Raw genomic sequence first — 14,627 nt, 5'->3', positions numbered from 1 at the left:
AAGTATGATACTATGGACATTTATGTTATTATCCTGTTTTAACTCTAAGTACTTTTTATATTCAGTATGAGCTTGCAGTTAAAGCTTCTCCGTTATTTTTTGCACTATTTTCCTCTTATTTAGTCTGGTTTATTTTGTATATTTTCTCTTGTGTATCATGTCTCATTTTACCTGCTTCCCTTCTGTGTTTCTTGCCTCCCTGATTACACACACACACACACACACACACGTCTCATTAGCTTCCTGTTGTATATAGTCTCTCTATTTAAATCTATATCATCTTGAGAATGTTTGCCACTTTATCTTGATGTTAGACAACATTTTCTGACTGGAAACAGAAAACTGAACTGCATCCATTTCCATATTCATGCATGTGTTCAAGACGATTTTCATACATTATAAATGAAAATGCTTTCATCACAATCCATAACTAGTCATGGTGACTGTTATATAAACAGACATTTACGGATGTAGAAGAACGGCAATGAATTATTTGAAGAATTTAATATGGATTACATAACAAAAGATAAAAATCTATGGTTTAATATAAACTAGATGTAGACCCAGACCCGTTCGTCCCCCATATGGAAACAGTTTCACGTCAAATGTAGCATCAGTTGTTTGTCATTCATTTGTTCCTTGTTGGAAAATTCCATTCCACTCTATTCCATTTAGCTTTGTCAGTTCCATGGTGGTTCACTGTCACACTGTACTGACGTACATAAACTGGACAGGTCCATTCTTACTGTGATCAGTAAAATGTTTTTTTTTTTTACTGCTGAAACATGTCAAAATGTCCGATGTGCAAAAAGGCTCAACGATTTATAGAAGACTCCAAAAAAAATGTGTTCTACTCGTTTCCGATCGTACGTTCTGCCAATACAACGTCAAGACAAACGGGGAACATTGACTTTAGTCCAGCCTTCAGTCTTCCCACCTTTCTACAGTCTTTACATTCCATGGTTTGCTTTAAGCTTCAGAGAAGCGAGTGCAGGTGTGTTGTTTGCAGTCTTCTGTCCGTCCTTACACTAAGGTAACATGTCTGTGTTTCCTGATGCCCGATGGATTCACAGAGTTGATGCCATAAACGTTGATATTAACTGCCTGGTTATTGTTGATAATATCAGGCATCTAAAAGAATGGAGGGGGAAAAAAAAAGGAAGTTTACATTAGTAATATATCTCATTATCACCACCACCATTATCCCATGCTTTTTCAAGACAAAGTTTATATAACACATAAAATATATAACTGTTGTGCATTATTCAAATGAAAAAGGCCATTAACAAGCTGTCATCGTGAGCCCTGAATACATATGTGTTTATGAGCTACCTCATCCATACAGTAGTTTAAATTAAGTTGAGTGATCAACAATCATCAGCAGTGAGTGATTCAGCTGTCTGTACAGAGGCTGATAAATAACATACCCAGTGATTAGTATCCTCAGAGTTAAATATGAGACAGTCTCATGGTTGATGAGTGTTTTATTTTGTTTGCATGAGCAAAGTAAAGAGATCAATGTAAATGATCACCTCGGAAGGCTTTTAAAAAAAGGGAAGTGCTCAGCGTGAGCAGCCGATCAGAGACTCTGCACAGTTTCTCCTGTGCATGGTGCGTGACTGACAAACAGTGACATGATTTAGAGGCAGGATGCCCAATTTAAAATAACACATAGGACTTTGTGGAGCGTCTTAATGAGGGGCTTCAGCTCAGTTTGTTCCTGAGAGGTCATACTGCAGCGCATGCCGGTGGGTCAATGCACTGGCTTGAAAAAAATTGTACATTTGTACAGTCCTCAGGGGGTTGGATTTGGCTTTAAACACAAAGTGGTTCACATTAGAATGGCGCATAGCATGTTTCCAGAAGTCTACATCTCAATTATCTGCTTTATGATTTTGGTTTTCGGCCTAAATACCTGACCTGTATCATAATTGATTTTGTTCTTGATCCTGCTGTGAATGCTTTACAACGATAACATCCTTCAACAATGACGGGTTAGACGTCATTACTACTTAATATCTTACAGCTATACTGATCCCATCATTAATATCTTTAGGTAAAAGATTAATATGTGCACTAGCCAAGGGAAAAGAAGAACCCACAATTCCACTGATGCTGTATCCACCAAACACTGCATCTCTCTCTGAAGCACCTCTTAATTCTTGCATCCCCTGATATAAAAGGGTTTATGTATACACAACTGCATGCAAACACTGATCGCACATCACCCAACGACACTGAAACACCTACCGCATAAACAGTTTCCCTGCGCGAGCTGTGGTCCGAGAGTTCACTCGGAGCTCGGACACCTGTGGACGGAGACAAGAGCCAGAGAGACGGTTGGACTTTATAATATCTGATGGTTGTGTGTGAAAAGCTAGATTTGATTCTAAAAAGGTGATATTTGAGGAGACTGAAGTGCAAAACAGCATTCGGACAGTTCTTTCTCAGTTAAAGGTTTGGAATACCTTTTTTAATAAAGACGTTCAACACTGAAGCAAAAACCTACGGCTTAAACAACGACAGACCTGAGGACACTAAGTTGTGTTTTATACACAATAGTCGTTACGTTCAGCTACTGTTCTTAATTCCATGTTTTTCCCCGTCATGATTAATCTGATCATCTTTACTGTTAGTTTTTATGCATTTATGTGTCTGCTGTACATATATTCTGTTACTCATACATCCCATAAGCCTAACAAGGGAAAATGACTGCACATTAGCCATGGCTAGAAGTACTATATACTGTATTTAATGAGATATAACAATTAAAGTATTTATGCAATTTGAAAACCATGTACATGCACACGTTAGACTTACTTGTTTGACCCTCCAGTTCAAACCCTGTGTTCACCTGACCCCGGCTCTGTCCAGGCACACTGACACTACTTATCTGGCTCTGTGTCCTTACTCTGCGTCTACACACACACACGAAGGTAAACACAGCATTTGAAGAAACATATCAAAGCTGCTTAGTATTTAAAGAATGTCTTTTCATTTGAGTGTTTTCTCACATCATTTCATCTTGGTAGCTTGATTCTGGAGGGGAAATAGGAAATAACAAATTACAACAGTTTCATTCTGAACAGATTTTACACAAGTCTGTGTCTGAAAGCAGCCCCGGTTTTGTTAATGTTATATTCATATATAAAACAATATGATAAAATAAATTTTAATGGTTATTACCATGACATATGACACAGTATACACTGCGAGTTGAGTTGCGTTAGAAGAATTTTAATGAGCCTCACGTTTTTCTTTTCTGCGTTTGTAGCAGAAGATGATTCCCAGGATGAGCAAAACCAGCAGAGCGGAACATCCAAACGACAGGACCACAGCGATCAGCACAGTCCAGTCAGGAACTGCAATAGGAAAGACAGTCGCACTACATTTCAGAGACGCTGTAAAGAAAAGCACATTACATAGATCCCAATAGAGACCAATACAGCAACATCTCTGTACCTGAACTGCTTCCATTAGATACAACACAAAACATCATAACAGCTCTGTGGTACCTGTGTAAAACCTGACACTCCGGTGCATGGCTGTTATTGTCATGGCTACTGTGTCATTCAAAGCACATAAGAGGTTTAAATGGAATCAATGCCTCTTTTTTTTGTAATGAGATGCCCTAATGTTGAGAAAAAGCATCAGTTCCCCTATTCAGTCCATAATTACTACAGCAAATCCATTCAGCCTCTGAATGCATGGTCATTGCTCCTGTCTCTTCAAGTCTCCCTCTCAATAAGTAACAGTCTGCTCTGATTGGCCACATAACAGGCGGAGCACTCACAGGAGCCCGAGGAGCAGTGTGTTCTTACGGGAGGAGTGTGGCATCAAGGTATCCTTTGACCATGCAGCCATTTTCAAAGGCTACAGTTGGAAAATCACAGACACAAGCGATCAATGAATGATGTGCCAAAATGGCTGCCGTGCAAAGGGTCCATTACCACAGTCTTGCTGAACATCTACATAGTTCGCGTTAACCGAGAATTCTCCATCATTGACGGATTTATGATGTTCAAACAGTCATTTTGACAGAGTGAACACTGAGGGCGATCTACGGTAACATCAGATAATTCACACACACACACAACACACTGCAATTAGATATACTGACAGGTATATAGAAGCACAGGCCGCCTCCATTTGGCACACCATGGAGATACAGTACTACATCTATCCAAAAAAAATATAACTTCCCTTGAAGAAATGTTCCCTCACTTTAAAACTCTAGCCGAAATGGTGCTGGTGATTCCAGTCGCGGTTTCAGGCTTCAGAAAATCATTAAAACGACCATGAGAAGTCGTCTATCTGACAGAAACACAGAACCTAATGACAATCGCCTCTGCAGCAGACTCTCTTTCTCCCTCTCTCCCTCCCTTGATCCGCTTCATTGCGCTGAAGCGAGCAAGTTTAAGTCTTAAGAAGGTCAGCTAAGTTTAATTTCTTAATAGCGTGCGCATCCTTTTAGTTGTGATTGTCTAATTCTGTATATTTGCATCATTCATATTTGCTGTAGTGGTTTAGTGGCCTTCCTCCGCTTTGAGTGACTAGACTAGAAAAAGCACTATATAAATACAAACCATTTACAGATTTGCCCCTCAATATTTCACAGACTGTAACTTTAAAGCCACTGGATCAGTTTTATTTTAATCCAGTGTTTGTAAGGTAGGTGGTGAACTCTATAATCGTATCACCTTTCATATATTCCTGCTGCGGTTAATTTATTTAAATTTTATGGTTGTGTTGCTGCATCGAACCAGTTGTTAATTCAGCTCCATTCCCAAGGCAGTCACTGATTGGGGAGTTTGGTGGTAAAGTGTACTTTCTTGAGCACACCGTGTGTGTGTGTGTGTGTGTGTGTGTGTGTGTGTGTGTGTGTGTGTGTGTGTGTGTGTGTGTGTGTGTGTGTCTAGTGGGCTTGAGCATCTCCTCACAGCAAGCCCATGGGGAAGGGCTTTGATCATATTTTTCTGGCTCCAAACTTGGAATAGCAGAAAGTGTGGGAGGAAGGTGGTTGCTAAAAAAGTAAACTTTCTTACCAACTACCAAGAAGACGGAACTGGATAGTGGGTTTGTTGATGTTGGCACAGTTGCATGACACGCCACTACGGTGTCGCCAACTGCATGTAATTTGAGAATGCTGGTGGAGCTGAAGGAATCCCCATCTGCCACGCTGGTGGTGTTGGGCAGGCTGCTGTCCACAGCGTGTCCATTCAGTGTCCAGGTTATAGTGGGTGCAGGGAACCAAGCGGTGGTTACACACTGGAACGCCACCTCCTGGTCCTGTGTTACAGTCACGTTCCCTCCCAGGATGTTGATTGTACCAGTTTCTGAGATAAAAAAAAAAAAAAAGACAGGGACAATGGAGATTAAATAAAGAATGCATCAAGTGACTCTCTGCATCTATGTTTCCCATTTTCAATAAAAGCTTCATCTCCTGACACCATTTTATTAGTTGCTGTTCTCTGGGTGTCAAATATGCTGCATGAATCTTCATCTCAGTATCAACAAATTAAGACCTTGTGTTTTGATACAGAAAGCAGTGAACTTGCAGTTATCTTACATACTTAAACCCTAGCTGCACCTCCTGAACCCGACTTGGCCTTCATGTGAAATATAAAGCCAGGATTTAATGATTCGACCAGATCAAGCGTGACATTCTCAGTATTCTTCGTTTATCTTTTCTTCTGCTTTTGTGAAATAGCCCTCTGTATTCTTCACAAGACTTGGGGTCTGTTGTTAAACTTTGCTTTTGAACTGTCAGTGTCCCTCATTAACGCCCACATGCAGAAGAGCAATCAATGTGCTCAATGGCAGGTCTATTAAGTGGATTTATTAGCTTTAGTACATGCCACGTGAATACGTCTCTTTATCAGGGAAGTCCTAATCAGCGGCATGAGAAAGGGCTCCGGCATCTTCACGATCAATAGCCATTCACAGCCAAGGAGCACAGGATGAGATATCTAGATATTTCATCATGAGATTAGCTTCAGATTACTGTCAGGTTCGTGCATGGCTTTTGCTTGTGGTGCTCTATGGCACTTTGGCATTTTGAGGCACAAAGGGTGAAGATAACCATTTCCTGGTTATGGGTGTTTTTAGGTTTAGGCACAAAAAACATCTGTTTAAGCCTAGAAAAAGATTGTGGTTTTTTTGAAAAACACAATGCATTGCGACATAAAAAGAGATTGTCATGTCCTTATAGTACTGTAAAAACCATAAAAACTAAATTTGTCACAGAGCAAAAACACACCAACGTTTGGTTCTAAAGTGTGGTTTGCTGCCTGACAGATGTTTCTCTCTTGCTCACTTGCACGCAACCCAACTCCTCCAACTCAAATACTATACAAGATGTCACTTTATGTACTCCAATATGTGTCATAACAGGACATTATTGCATTTAAACCTTACTCTAATGCAATTAGAGATGTGGATGTTTAGAAATGTTGAGATGTATATGAACCAATTTGCCAAAACACCACATTCAAACATTTGATCTGCTCACAATCTGCAGATGTAACGTTTCTCGTGGTTTGCAGAATAGAAACATTTATGGGACTGTATACATGTTCTATTGTATAACAAAGCCTCCTTTTGTTTCCTGAAGAAAACTTGTAATGAAAGATTTTACTCCAACATAAAATACATTATTCTACTGGAACTATTGTTTTCTTTGGTTTATATATAACCTGTAGACTACAGTGTATCTGACATGACCCCCTCTTTAACAAATCCACTTTCTCATTACAGAAGCAACAATAGCTATTCTCTGTTTGCTCAGAGCTGCAATGCTCAGAGGATCTGACCACACAGATAAGCTGGTGGGTTTTTTCCTCATCCACTCTTGAACACTGCTCTCCAGTGAAGTTGATATGGGAGATAATGAGTCCTACAAGGGTCATGGTGTCACGTTGTGATGAAAGGCATGCGTGTGCACATGCACTAAGGCACATTTAGATTTATGCTTATCAGCTGAAGAAATTATCTTTTTTTTTTCTTGCATATTGTTAAAGCTTCTTGGGGAAAAATGTCTTGTCAAGATCACAGGAAGCTGAAGCTTAATGTCTGATTCTTCAGTGAGTTGCAGAGAAAATGAGCACACTGCTGCCCTCCACAGTAGGTCCCAGGTATTACACCACTGTTTTTGTACTACATAATGCATTCACTATAACATCAGTGGGACTGCTGAATGAAGGCGTGTACATTGCCTGACCAAATAAATGTTACACGGTATATATTTTGTCGGACCACCTTTAGCTTGGTGGTGTCATGCATTAGCTGTGACATTTAAAAAATAAATAAAAATAAAGTTAAAATTTCAGAGCCGAGTTGCACTGACTTTTCACCAAGACCTTGTATTTATGAGGGGAGTTGGACCAGTATGTGGAGTCTTCTCCAACACATCCCCAGTGGGCTTACTCTGAACTCTGTAGAAGCCAATCCATATATGAAAATGATGTCTCATGTTTCCTGAACCACACTCTTTAAAATCTGAGCCTGATGAAACCTGGCATTCATCTTTGAATATACTCTAAAAACACTGGTCATTTAGAATGTTAAGATAGAACTGAAGCAAACACAGATCATAACACTGCTCCCAAAGGCTTGTACTATAAGCACTACATGAAATATTTATTTATTAGAGTATGTGACCTTGTATTGGTCGACCAGTGTATACTGTATGAGCCCAACCTGTGTGTTTACTTCATTTACCTTCAACATAAAGCTGTGCAGTCTTCGATCCGTACTCCCCCTGCACAGTGCACATGATCGGCCCAGACTCTCTGCGGGTGACGTTGTGGATGGTGAACTCCACACAGCGGGTGTCACCGGCCGAGCAGAATCTGGCAGAAAACTGCTCTGAGGATGAGGTTACGTTGTCATCCACAGGGACAGTGAGAACCAGGAACCCTCGGACCTGCCAGGTCATGACCTGCCAGCTTCCACCCACCTCGGCTTGGAAGCTTGCATCCGTGCCATACAGCACTGTTGAATTCTGCGGACGCAGCAAGAACTGCTGCAACATCACTGAACACACAGAAAGGGATATGTAAGAAATTATATTTGAGCCATAGAGTTAATCACAGCAATTAAGTTCATCACTGAAATTGAGGAAACTCAATGGAACTCAACAATTGTTAATAAAATCATTTCTTACTGTGATTTGTTTTGCTGTGATGCAAACTCGCTTTTATCATATGGTGGATAATACATTTTTTCAGTGTTTATTAATTTACATTTATATCTTGGCTTCGTGCATTGCACAACAGTACCGGGACTGGATTTAAGTTTAAATGCACATTTCACTTGACTAAACATTGAGCTGCTGTTACCTATGTTGCAATGTCTCAATACAATGTATTGCTTTTTAAAGGCAACCCATGCGACCCAGCCAGCGGTGATGAGATCCTGACTTCTGTCCAAGCTGTGCATTTACCCACAGATCTCCCCCCTCTGGATCCACACCCACCCATAGGTGTTTTCTGCTGCCTCCATAATGTTAAGCAGGGTTCTTCTTTCTTTGCAGTCCTCTTTTCCCAAGGAGTGTGAGAAACCATGTCAGTGAGTGCCTCCAACCATTCCTCGACTATGACCTGTGCATACTTTGCTCTTCTCCACAAATGATCTTCCTGAATCCTGTCTTCATAGGGGATGGGAAGTTCCAATACGACCACCTGCTTTGTTGTTTCAAATGTTAGAACGATGTCTGAGAGTAGCTGCAATGTGGTGTTGGATTCTTCAGCTGTTTCCACAGATCGACAGGGAGCGGCGGGTGGTGGTAAGAAGCCCTCCAACAGCCTCGCACTCCCAGACCTGATGAAGGCGGTGTATTGTTTGGGGAGGGCTGGTCTTCGGTGTAGTTTGCATCTGCCCATATCCTGGTCATGGTGCCATGTGTTCCAAAGTTCCCTTCTTCAGGCACAGTTGGCAGGCTGAGGAGTCCGTCATGCCTCATAGGTGAAGGTTGGCTGGGCTCGAGTGAATGTCATACGCCGATTGGATGAGGAATTTGGTGTGCAGTGGTTCAGCTTTCCAGAGCTCTGGCCAGGGGATTTTGCACAGTTCTGCACACTCTCCCCTGGTCCCGGTGCCATGATGGTGCATATTTGCCATCTTGCTGTGGAGTTCTTCCTCCATTTCTGCACATACTTCATCCTGCCTCAGCCTGCTCTTCTCTTTTACCCTGGGGCTGTTCAGGGTGTTGTGCCGCAGCCTTGCTTCTGCTCTTATTACCACCTTCTGTGCCTGCCACTTCCTTAGATTCTACTCTCTAAACATGAACAAGGTTAGTGAGTGACTTAAGAAGGGGAAAGGGAAAGGAGACCAGGTGCTGACAATCAGGGAGTGATACCAGGTGCAAACACTCAAGGTAATCAGACAAGACAAGGACAAGGTAGACGTAGTGCAGGCCAACAGGAAACCCTAAACCCTCACCAAAATAAAACAGGAAATGACAAAAACATGACTCCCAAAACAAAACATAACTAACAAATTTGCCGACATGTAACAGGTTCTTGATTGGCTTTTCTGTCACTGTTGCTATCTGCGGCCTTCCCAGGCTAAAACTGAACCGCTCACACCTTTTCTCAGGACCAGAGACCGGCATTTGGCTGCCTTCAAAGTCATGAGGTGAATTGTTCCAGGCCTTGGAGGAGCTACCGACATCATGGACAGATGTAGATGGCAGTGTGAGGTCGCCCATGAAAGCCCTTTAGACTTGGGGCCTAAATTCAATTTCTATGCTACAGAGAGGCACATCAGTAACTGATGCACTGGAATGCAATTTAATACCCCTTGTTTAAAGCCACTCGTATGTTACTGATTGATTGGAGCCATTGGGCACGGCCTTTTAGAACGTGAGATGCATTTGTGTTTGCCCAAGGTACATAAATGTTACACATGCGGGGCACTGGTCTTGTTTAGCTGGTTTTTTATATATAACTGAAACTCAAACACAACATTCACCCGAACAAATCCCTGAAACATTAAAGCTATAAGGTCATGTATGGGTTAGTATGGGATTGTTTGCCCACTGTTGTTGCTTCAGAGCAAAATGAAAACAGTCAGGAATGAGTACGACTTCTTACATTCTGACTGAACAGCTTGGTTTGATTCCGTGTTTTTTTTTTCTTCTCTGGGACAGCAGCAATGATTAATTAGAGTAAGAGTATGTGCACAAAATAAACCAGTCCAACCTGACGTGTTGTACAGAAACTACAGAAAATACTCTAAAAGTAACTAACTTGATGATGAAGTATGAGCAGTTCTAGTACAATCTTTCCATTTCAACCACAACCATCTTCTATTTGTAAAGTTAATATTAAATTAAATTTAGTTTGTCTGAAATGGAACATTATTCACTGTACCTGGGCAAAACGAGGCATGAATTGTAAAAATGCAAACTTTATCAAGCAGGCCGTTATTCTAAAATTTGCAGGTTTACACATATTTTATGTGATAAAGTGAATAAATAAAAAAACAAATCTGACCTCCTTGTGCACACAGAAGTAAACAGATGTGGAGGAGCATGGCCCGTGATTTCCAGGACAGACTCATGTTTGTGTTGCTGACCTGTAAGAAGAAGGAGAGACGGCTGAAACACACTGTTCAGAAAAGACTATTCTAAAAAATAAAAGTCACATTTGTACACGTGCACACATTGGTTTGTAGTGAAAGCAGGAGAAGAATAGTGAGTGGATTTTTAGATGCTGGCGCCTGCTGATGGTATCGCTCAGTTATTTTCTATTACTATTTGATGAAAAGGTTACTTTTGATCTTATTTTTAGTTTTTCTCTGTAGTTTTGGGCAAGCACATTTTGACTTGTGATGAAAACTGAATTGACAAAATGATTGTGTCATTTTTAATGACTACACAGGCTGGAGTAAATATACTGAACGGTGTATATGTTATTATAAAATCATGAAAAAAACACAAATAAGGTCAATCTAAGGCGGCTGTTTTGCCTTTTTTGCCTAAAGGAATATTGTACCATTTAAAAGGTTACATTTACAAATGTATTCAATCTTCTATTTCATATTTCTGTATGTGGACAAAAGCCATGTCACTCATTCACTACATCATCCAGTTTTATCCCTTTTATTACTATAATATAGTACAAACATGGTGTCACTTACTTACAGTGGAACAGAACCGTTAATGTGATACATGCTGGCTTTACGTTGATCTAATTTAACATAAAACTCGTCTGAAATCACATACGTGTGTAGACTCTCTGCATTCAGAACACAATGATCCGTAGAAGTCACAACATATCCAGTTGAACAGACTTACTGTGTGATGGCTCCGGATGTGGACGTGTCTGTGTGTGAAATGGATGAAAGCTTCATTTCCTGAAAGTGCAGGTGAGCAGCGGGTTTCCACCTTATGGCTGTGAAACTCTCAGGGAGCAAGGTTCAGGTCTGCGTGGACGCTGAAGCCAAGCCATAATCTACACAGCATACCTGTCAGTGAGTAATGGTGATAGGGAGTCTTGAGTGGCCGTTGGGCTGTGTGTGTGTTTGTGTGTGTGTGTGTTCACCTGGCAGCAGCACACACAGGTGAGGTGGTGATAAAATGTTTTTATTGCTCAACAATCATACGTTTGATTCCGTGTCCCTGCTCCAACAAAGTAGAAGAAATCAAATTTGAAATAAAAGAAAAAAACGTCTTAATACATATTAAAAGATCTTAAACTGATGCTTCTTCTCCCATGTTTGCCTTATATGAGCTCTCCTCACTGGTTTAAAGTTGGTGAGGCTCATTTTTCCACATAATTTGACTCTGCAGCCAAACCCTCAGAGTCCTAATGACGCAGTAAATTGAGTTGTCTCTCCATAACCAGGTCAACATATCAGTGTAATTACATACATATAGACAAAGTGTTTCAGCTTCAGGCCTGCGATTCAAGTCTGAATCAAACCCTCGGGCGTGTTTAGACTCATAGTGACCAGGGTTGTGTTTCTGTTACTATGTATAACGGCATTGTTATTGTCCGTGGGAGTTCTGACCTTTAACCAGCCTGTAGTGATAAGAGAGAGAAGAAGAGCCACTGTGTGGCACAACTATTATTACACTCACAGTTCACACTTGTACGGAAATGACATCATTACCATCAAGATCATTTCCACTGTCTGCATTGAGATGCCGTGTATAGTCAGTGCTGTTGCGCAAATTGACCACTAGAGGCCATTGTAGGATTATGTTTTTATATGGAACTCTGTGCTCTGTTCATGCAGAAATACACACTTTTGTACACACACTGGCATTTGTTTGTGTGCAAACACTCTTTGATAGTTTAGAGCAATTTAAATTTAAAAAGCTGGTATGTTGAATATGCCAAATTCAGCTTTGCTTTTAAATGATTTGATCATCATGAATTACAAGAATAATCTTCACCCTGGTTGTACATTGTCACTAAATTACACACTTCTGTCACATGAGGAAGAAGTATTAGACCATTTACTTAAAAAAAAGAGAAAAGAACCTATTCACTACTTTATTTCAATGAACTGCTGAATTGTCAGAACTGCATGTTACAATCCTTTTGGATCATTACTAATGTGACATTTAAGCTACTGGGTTAAAGTGGACCTAAGTTTAATATCATATACTTTAAGAAATGTTAAATATGACACTATTAACACTTCATTTTCAAAGTAATTTGTGTTTTTTCTGGTGTTTATACATTTTTTGTACAATGAAAAATATTTTCGAAATTAGACTATTTGTAAATGCAGATCTAGATCCATTCTTTTAAGCTGTTTTTGCATAACTCATTTACATTTAGTTTTTCATATTGAAATACATATTGTATTCAAAATAATAAATATGATATAATAAAGATGGAGGAAAGGTTGTCATCGTTGGAACTGCCTCCTGGGTAGCAGATCTTCCAGGATGCATTGAGAAGCTGCGTCTCCTCACTGTTCTGCTTATCAGCTTCTCTGGCCCACACTCATGGTTTTATGAGGGGCGCAGTATAGTAGGAGCTAGAATGTCTCCAGACACAGCTGGTATTGTATAGGCAGGAGCAAGCAGACAACCATGAAAAACAGGAAGAAGATAGTGGGGGAGGGTCGGTGCGCAGATCCTCTACACATGCAGTAGCAATGATTCAGGGGCCTCCTCTGCCACGAGAGACGCCGTGTCATGGATCATGAGTCATAAGTCATCATACGCGCTCCTCCTTGTGTACGCTGCTTCCCTTAACCACCCCATTGTTTAGCGTCTTTGTTTGTGAGTGTAGCTCCATTCAATTGCCCCCCCCCCCCCCTTATGTAAGTTAATGAGATATGACTACACAATGCAACGCCTTCACACAGGGTGCACGCCTTGAGAGCGTGCATTAGTCGCCATAGTGGGATTTGTATTTGTGGTGTCAGCAGTTGGCTGATCAATGGTTAAAGCCGACTAGGTTCATTGTTGGTGAGCTTATTAGGCCATGTTGCCACTGGGGCAAGTCTCCGCCCTCTCTCACATGCAAAATACTATGTTCCAGGCAGGTAATGGTCACTCCCCTTGTGAAACCAAAAACAAAATGTCTTATCTTTGCGATAAGCATGAGCACTCTCAGTGAATATAGACTGGACCTCATAATCCATTGAACTTTTGTATCTTTAATTACAGTATATTTATATAACCTTTATTTAAAATCAAGTCTTTATCTGTGTAGGAGTGTGGTTCCTTTTCTGTGAAGTGAACTTCCCAAGGAGAACATGGCCTAATTATAAGTGCATTTTTGTCATTTCTACTTTATATCATGTAATCATTTGAATTCATACTGCTCTGTTTCTTCCAATTCTATATCATTAGGCTCTCTTTATCAATGAACGCTGATAACAGACGTTCACATCTGAAGTTGCTGCAGAAGTTGCATGCATGTGGAGTCGTGCTGTGAGGTTCTGGTGGTGCCAGAGCCCCTCGCACACAAACTGGTGTAATCTGGTTTTACCCACGCTGCTCCATATGGGAAGGCCACCATTTATCGCATGGAAGAAATCCACTTAAGTAAGAGGGAAGAGGGTAAGACTCAGCTTTTCTTGCATGCAGCTGATCTGTCACAGTCTTCCCTGTCACATCTCCAAACAACTGATGATTTGCAGGCTGACAGTGTGTGTGTGTGTGTCTCTGTCTCTGTGTGTGTGTGTGTGTGTGCACAGCACAGTTGCTCCTTCTCACCTGTTCCTGGTCTACAAGACTTAAAACCAGTTGTGACTGACATGTGGCAGTTGTATGTGTGCGAAGGAAGAGTGAGTGACGAACACACATAGCCCTCCGTCAAAGAGGCTTTGGTTGAGGTCACCTTTACTCTCATTCTCTCACCCCTCCTTCCCCGGGGGGGATTATGCCAACATCTCCTCTGAGACAGCGTAATGTTCTGTGTATTCTTTCTTTTTTAAGTGTTAAATATGAGTTATTTGTGCCACATTAATGATGAACAACACTAAAAAAGGGGGAGCTACATGGTTCCATCTTCATGTGGGTTAAAACACTCACAAGCAGGTGGAGCAACAGTTTCAACCTGCGCTGTAACGACTTTAAGGAGGAAGACAAGTGAGCGAAAAAGGAGGGAGAGGTCACCAACAGGCAGCAGCTGTGATGGAAGTGCTCCTCCAAATCC

At 40.9% G+C, this 14,627-nt stretch overlaps 1 protein-coding gene across 2 annotated transcripts; it reads right to left on the bottom strand.

The window, feature by feature from the left end:
• Positions 1–485: 485 nt before the first annotated feature.
• Positions 486–11,482, bottom strand: igsf5a (immunoglobulin superfamily, member 5a). 2 transcript variants are annotated; one of them, XM_058627637.1, is made up of 9 exons: positions 11,300–11,482; positions 10,497–10,578; positions 7,720–8,034; positions 5,046–5,336; positions 3,252–3,362; positions 3,015–3,039; positions 2,821–2,918; positions 2,251–2,309; positions 486–1,131 (listed from the first exon to the last, which is right to left on the bottom strand). In XM_058627637.1, the coding sequence occupies exons 2-9, from the start codon at positions 10,561–10,563 to the stop codon at positions 1,024–1,026; spliced, it is 1,074 nt and encodes a 357-aa protein (XP_058483620.1). In that variant the 5' UTR covers positions 10,564–10,578; positions 11,300–11,482; the 3' UTR covers positions 486–1,023. The 2 variants fall into 2 exon arrangements, with proteins under 2 accessions (XP_058483620.1, XP_058483619.1); XM_058627636.1 differs by lacking the exons at positions 10,497–10,578; positions 11,300–11,482 and adding an exon at positions 8,340–9,620.
• Positions 11,483–14,627: the final 3,145 nt, after the last annotated feature.

This window comes from Solea solea, chromosome 4 (genome assembly GCF_958295425.1).
Source record: "Solea solea chromosome 4, fSolSol10.1, whole genome shotgun sequence".
Taxonomy (NCBI): domain Eukaryota; kingdom Metazoa; phylum Chordata; class Actinopteri; order Pleuronectiformes; family Soleidae; genus Solea; species Solea solea.
Note: the sequence above shows the minus strand (reverse complement) of the source record. Positions and strands in the feature narration are given on the sequence as shown.

Coding starts and splice junctions, on each gene's coding strand:
- igsf5a (XM_058627636.1), bottom strand. CDS start 8,439: ATGCACAGCTTGGACAGAAGTCAGGATCTCATCACCGCTGGCTGGGTC. Junction 5,337..7,719: donor TGCACAGCTTTATGTTGAAG/GTAAATGAAGTA, acceptor TTTTTATCTCAG/AAACTGGTACAATCAACATC. Junction 3,363..5,045: donor TTCCGTCTTCTTGGTAGTTG/GTAAGAAAGTTT, acceptor TTCCTATTGCAG/TTCCTGACTGGACTGTGCTG.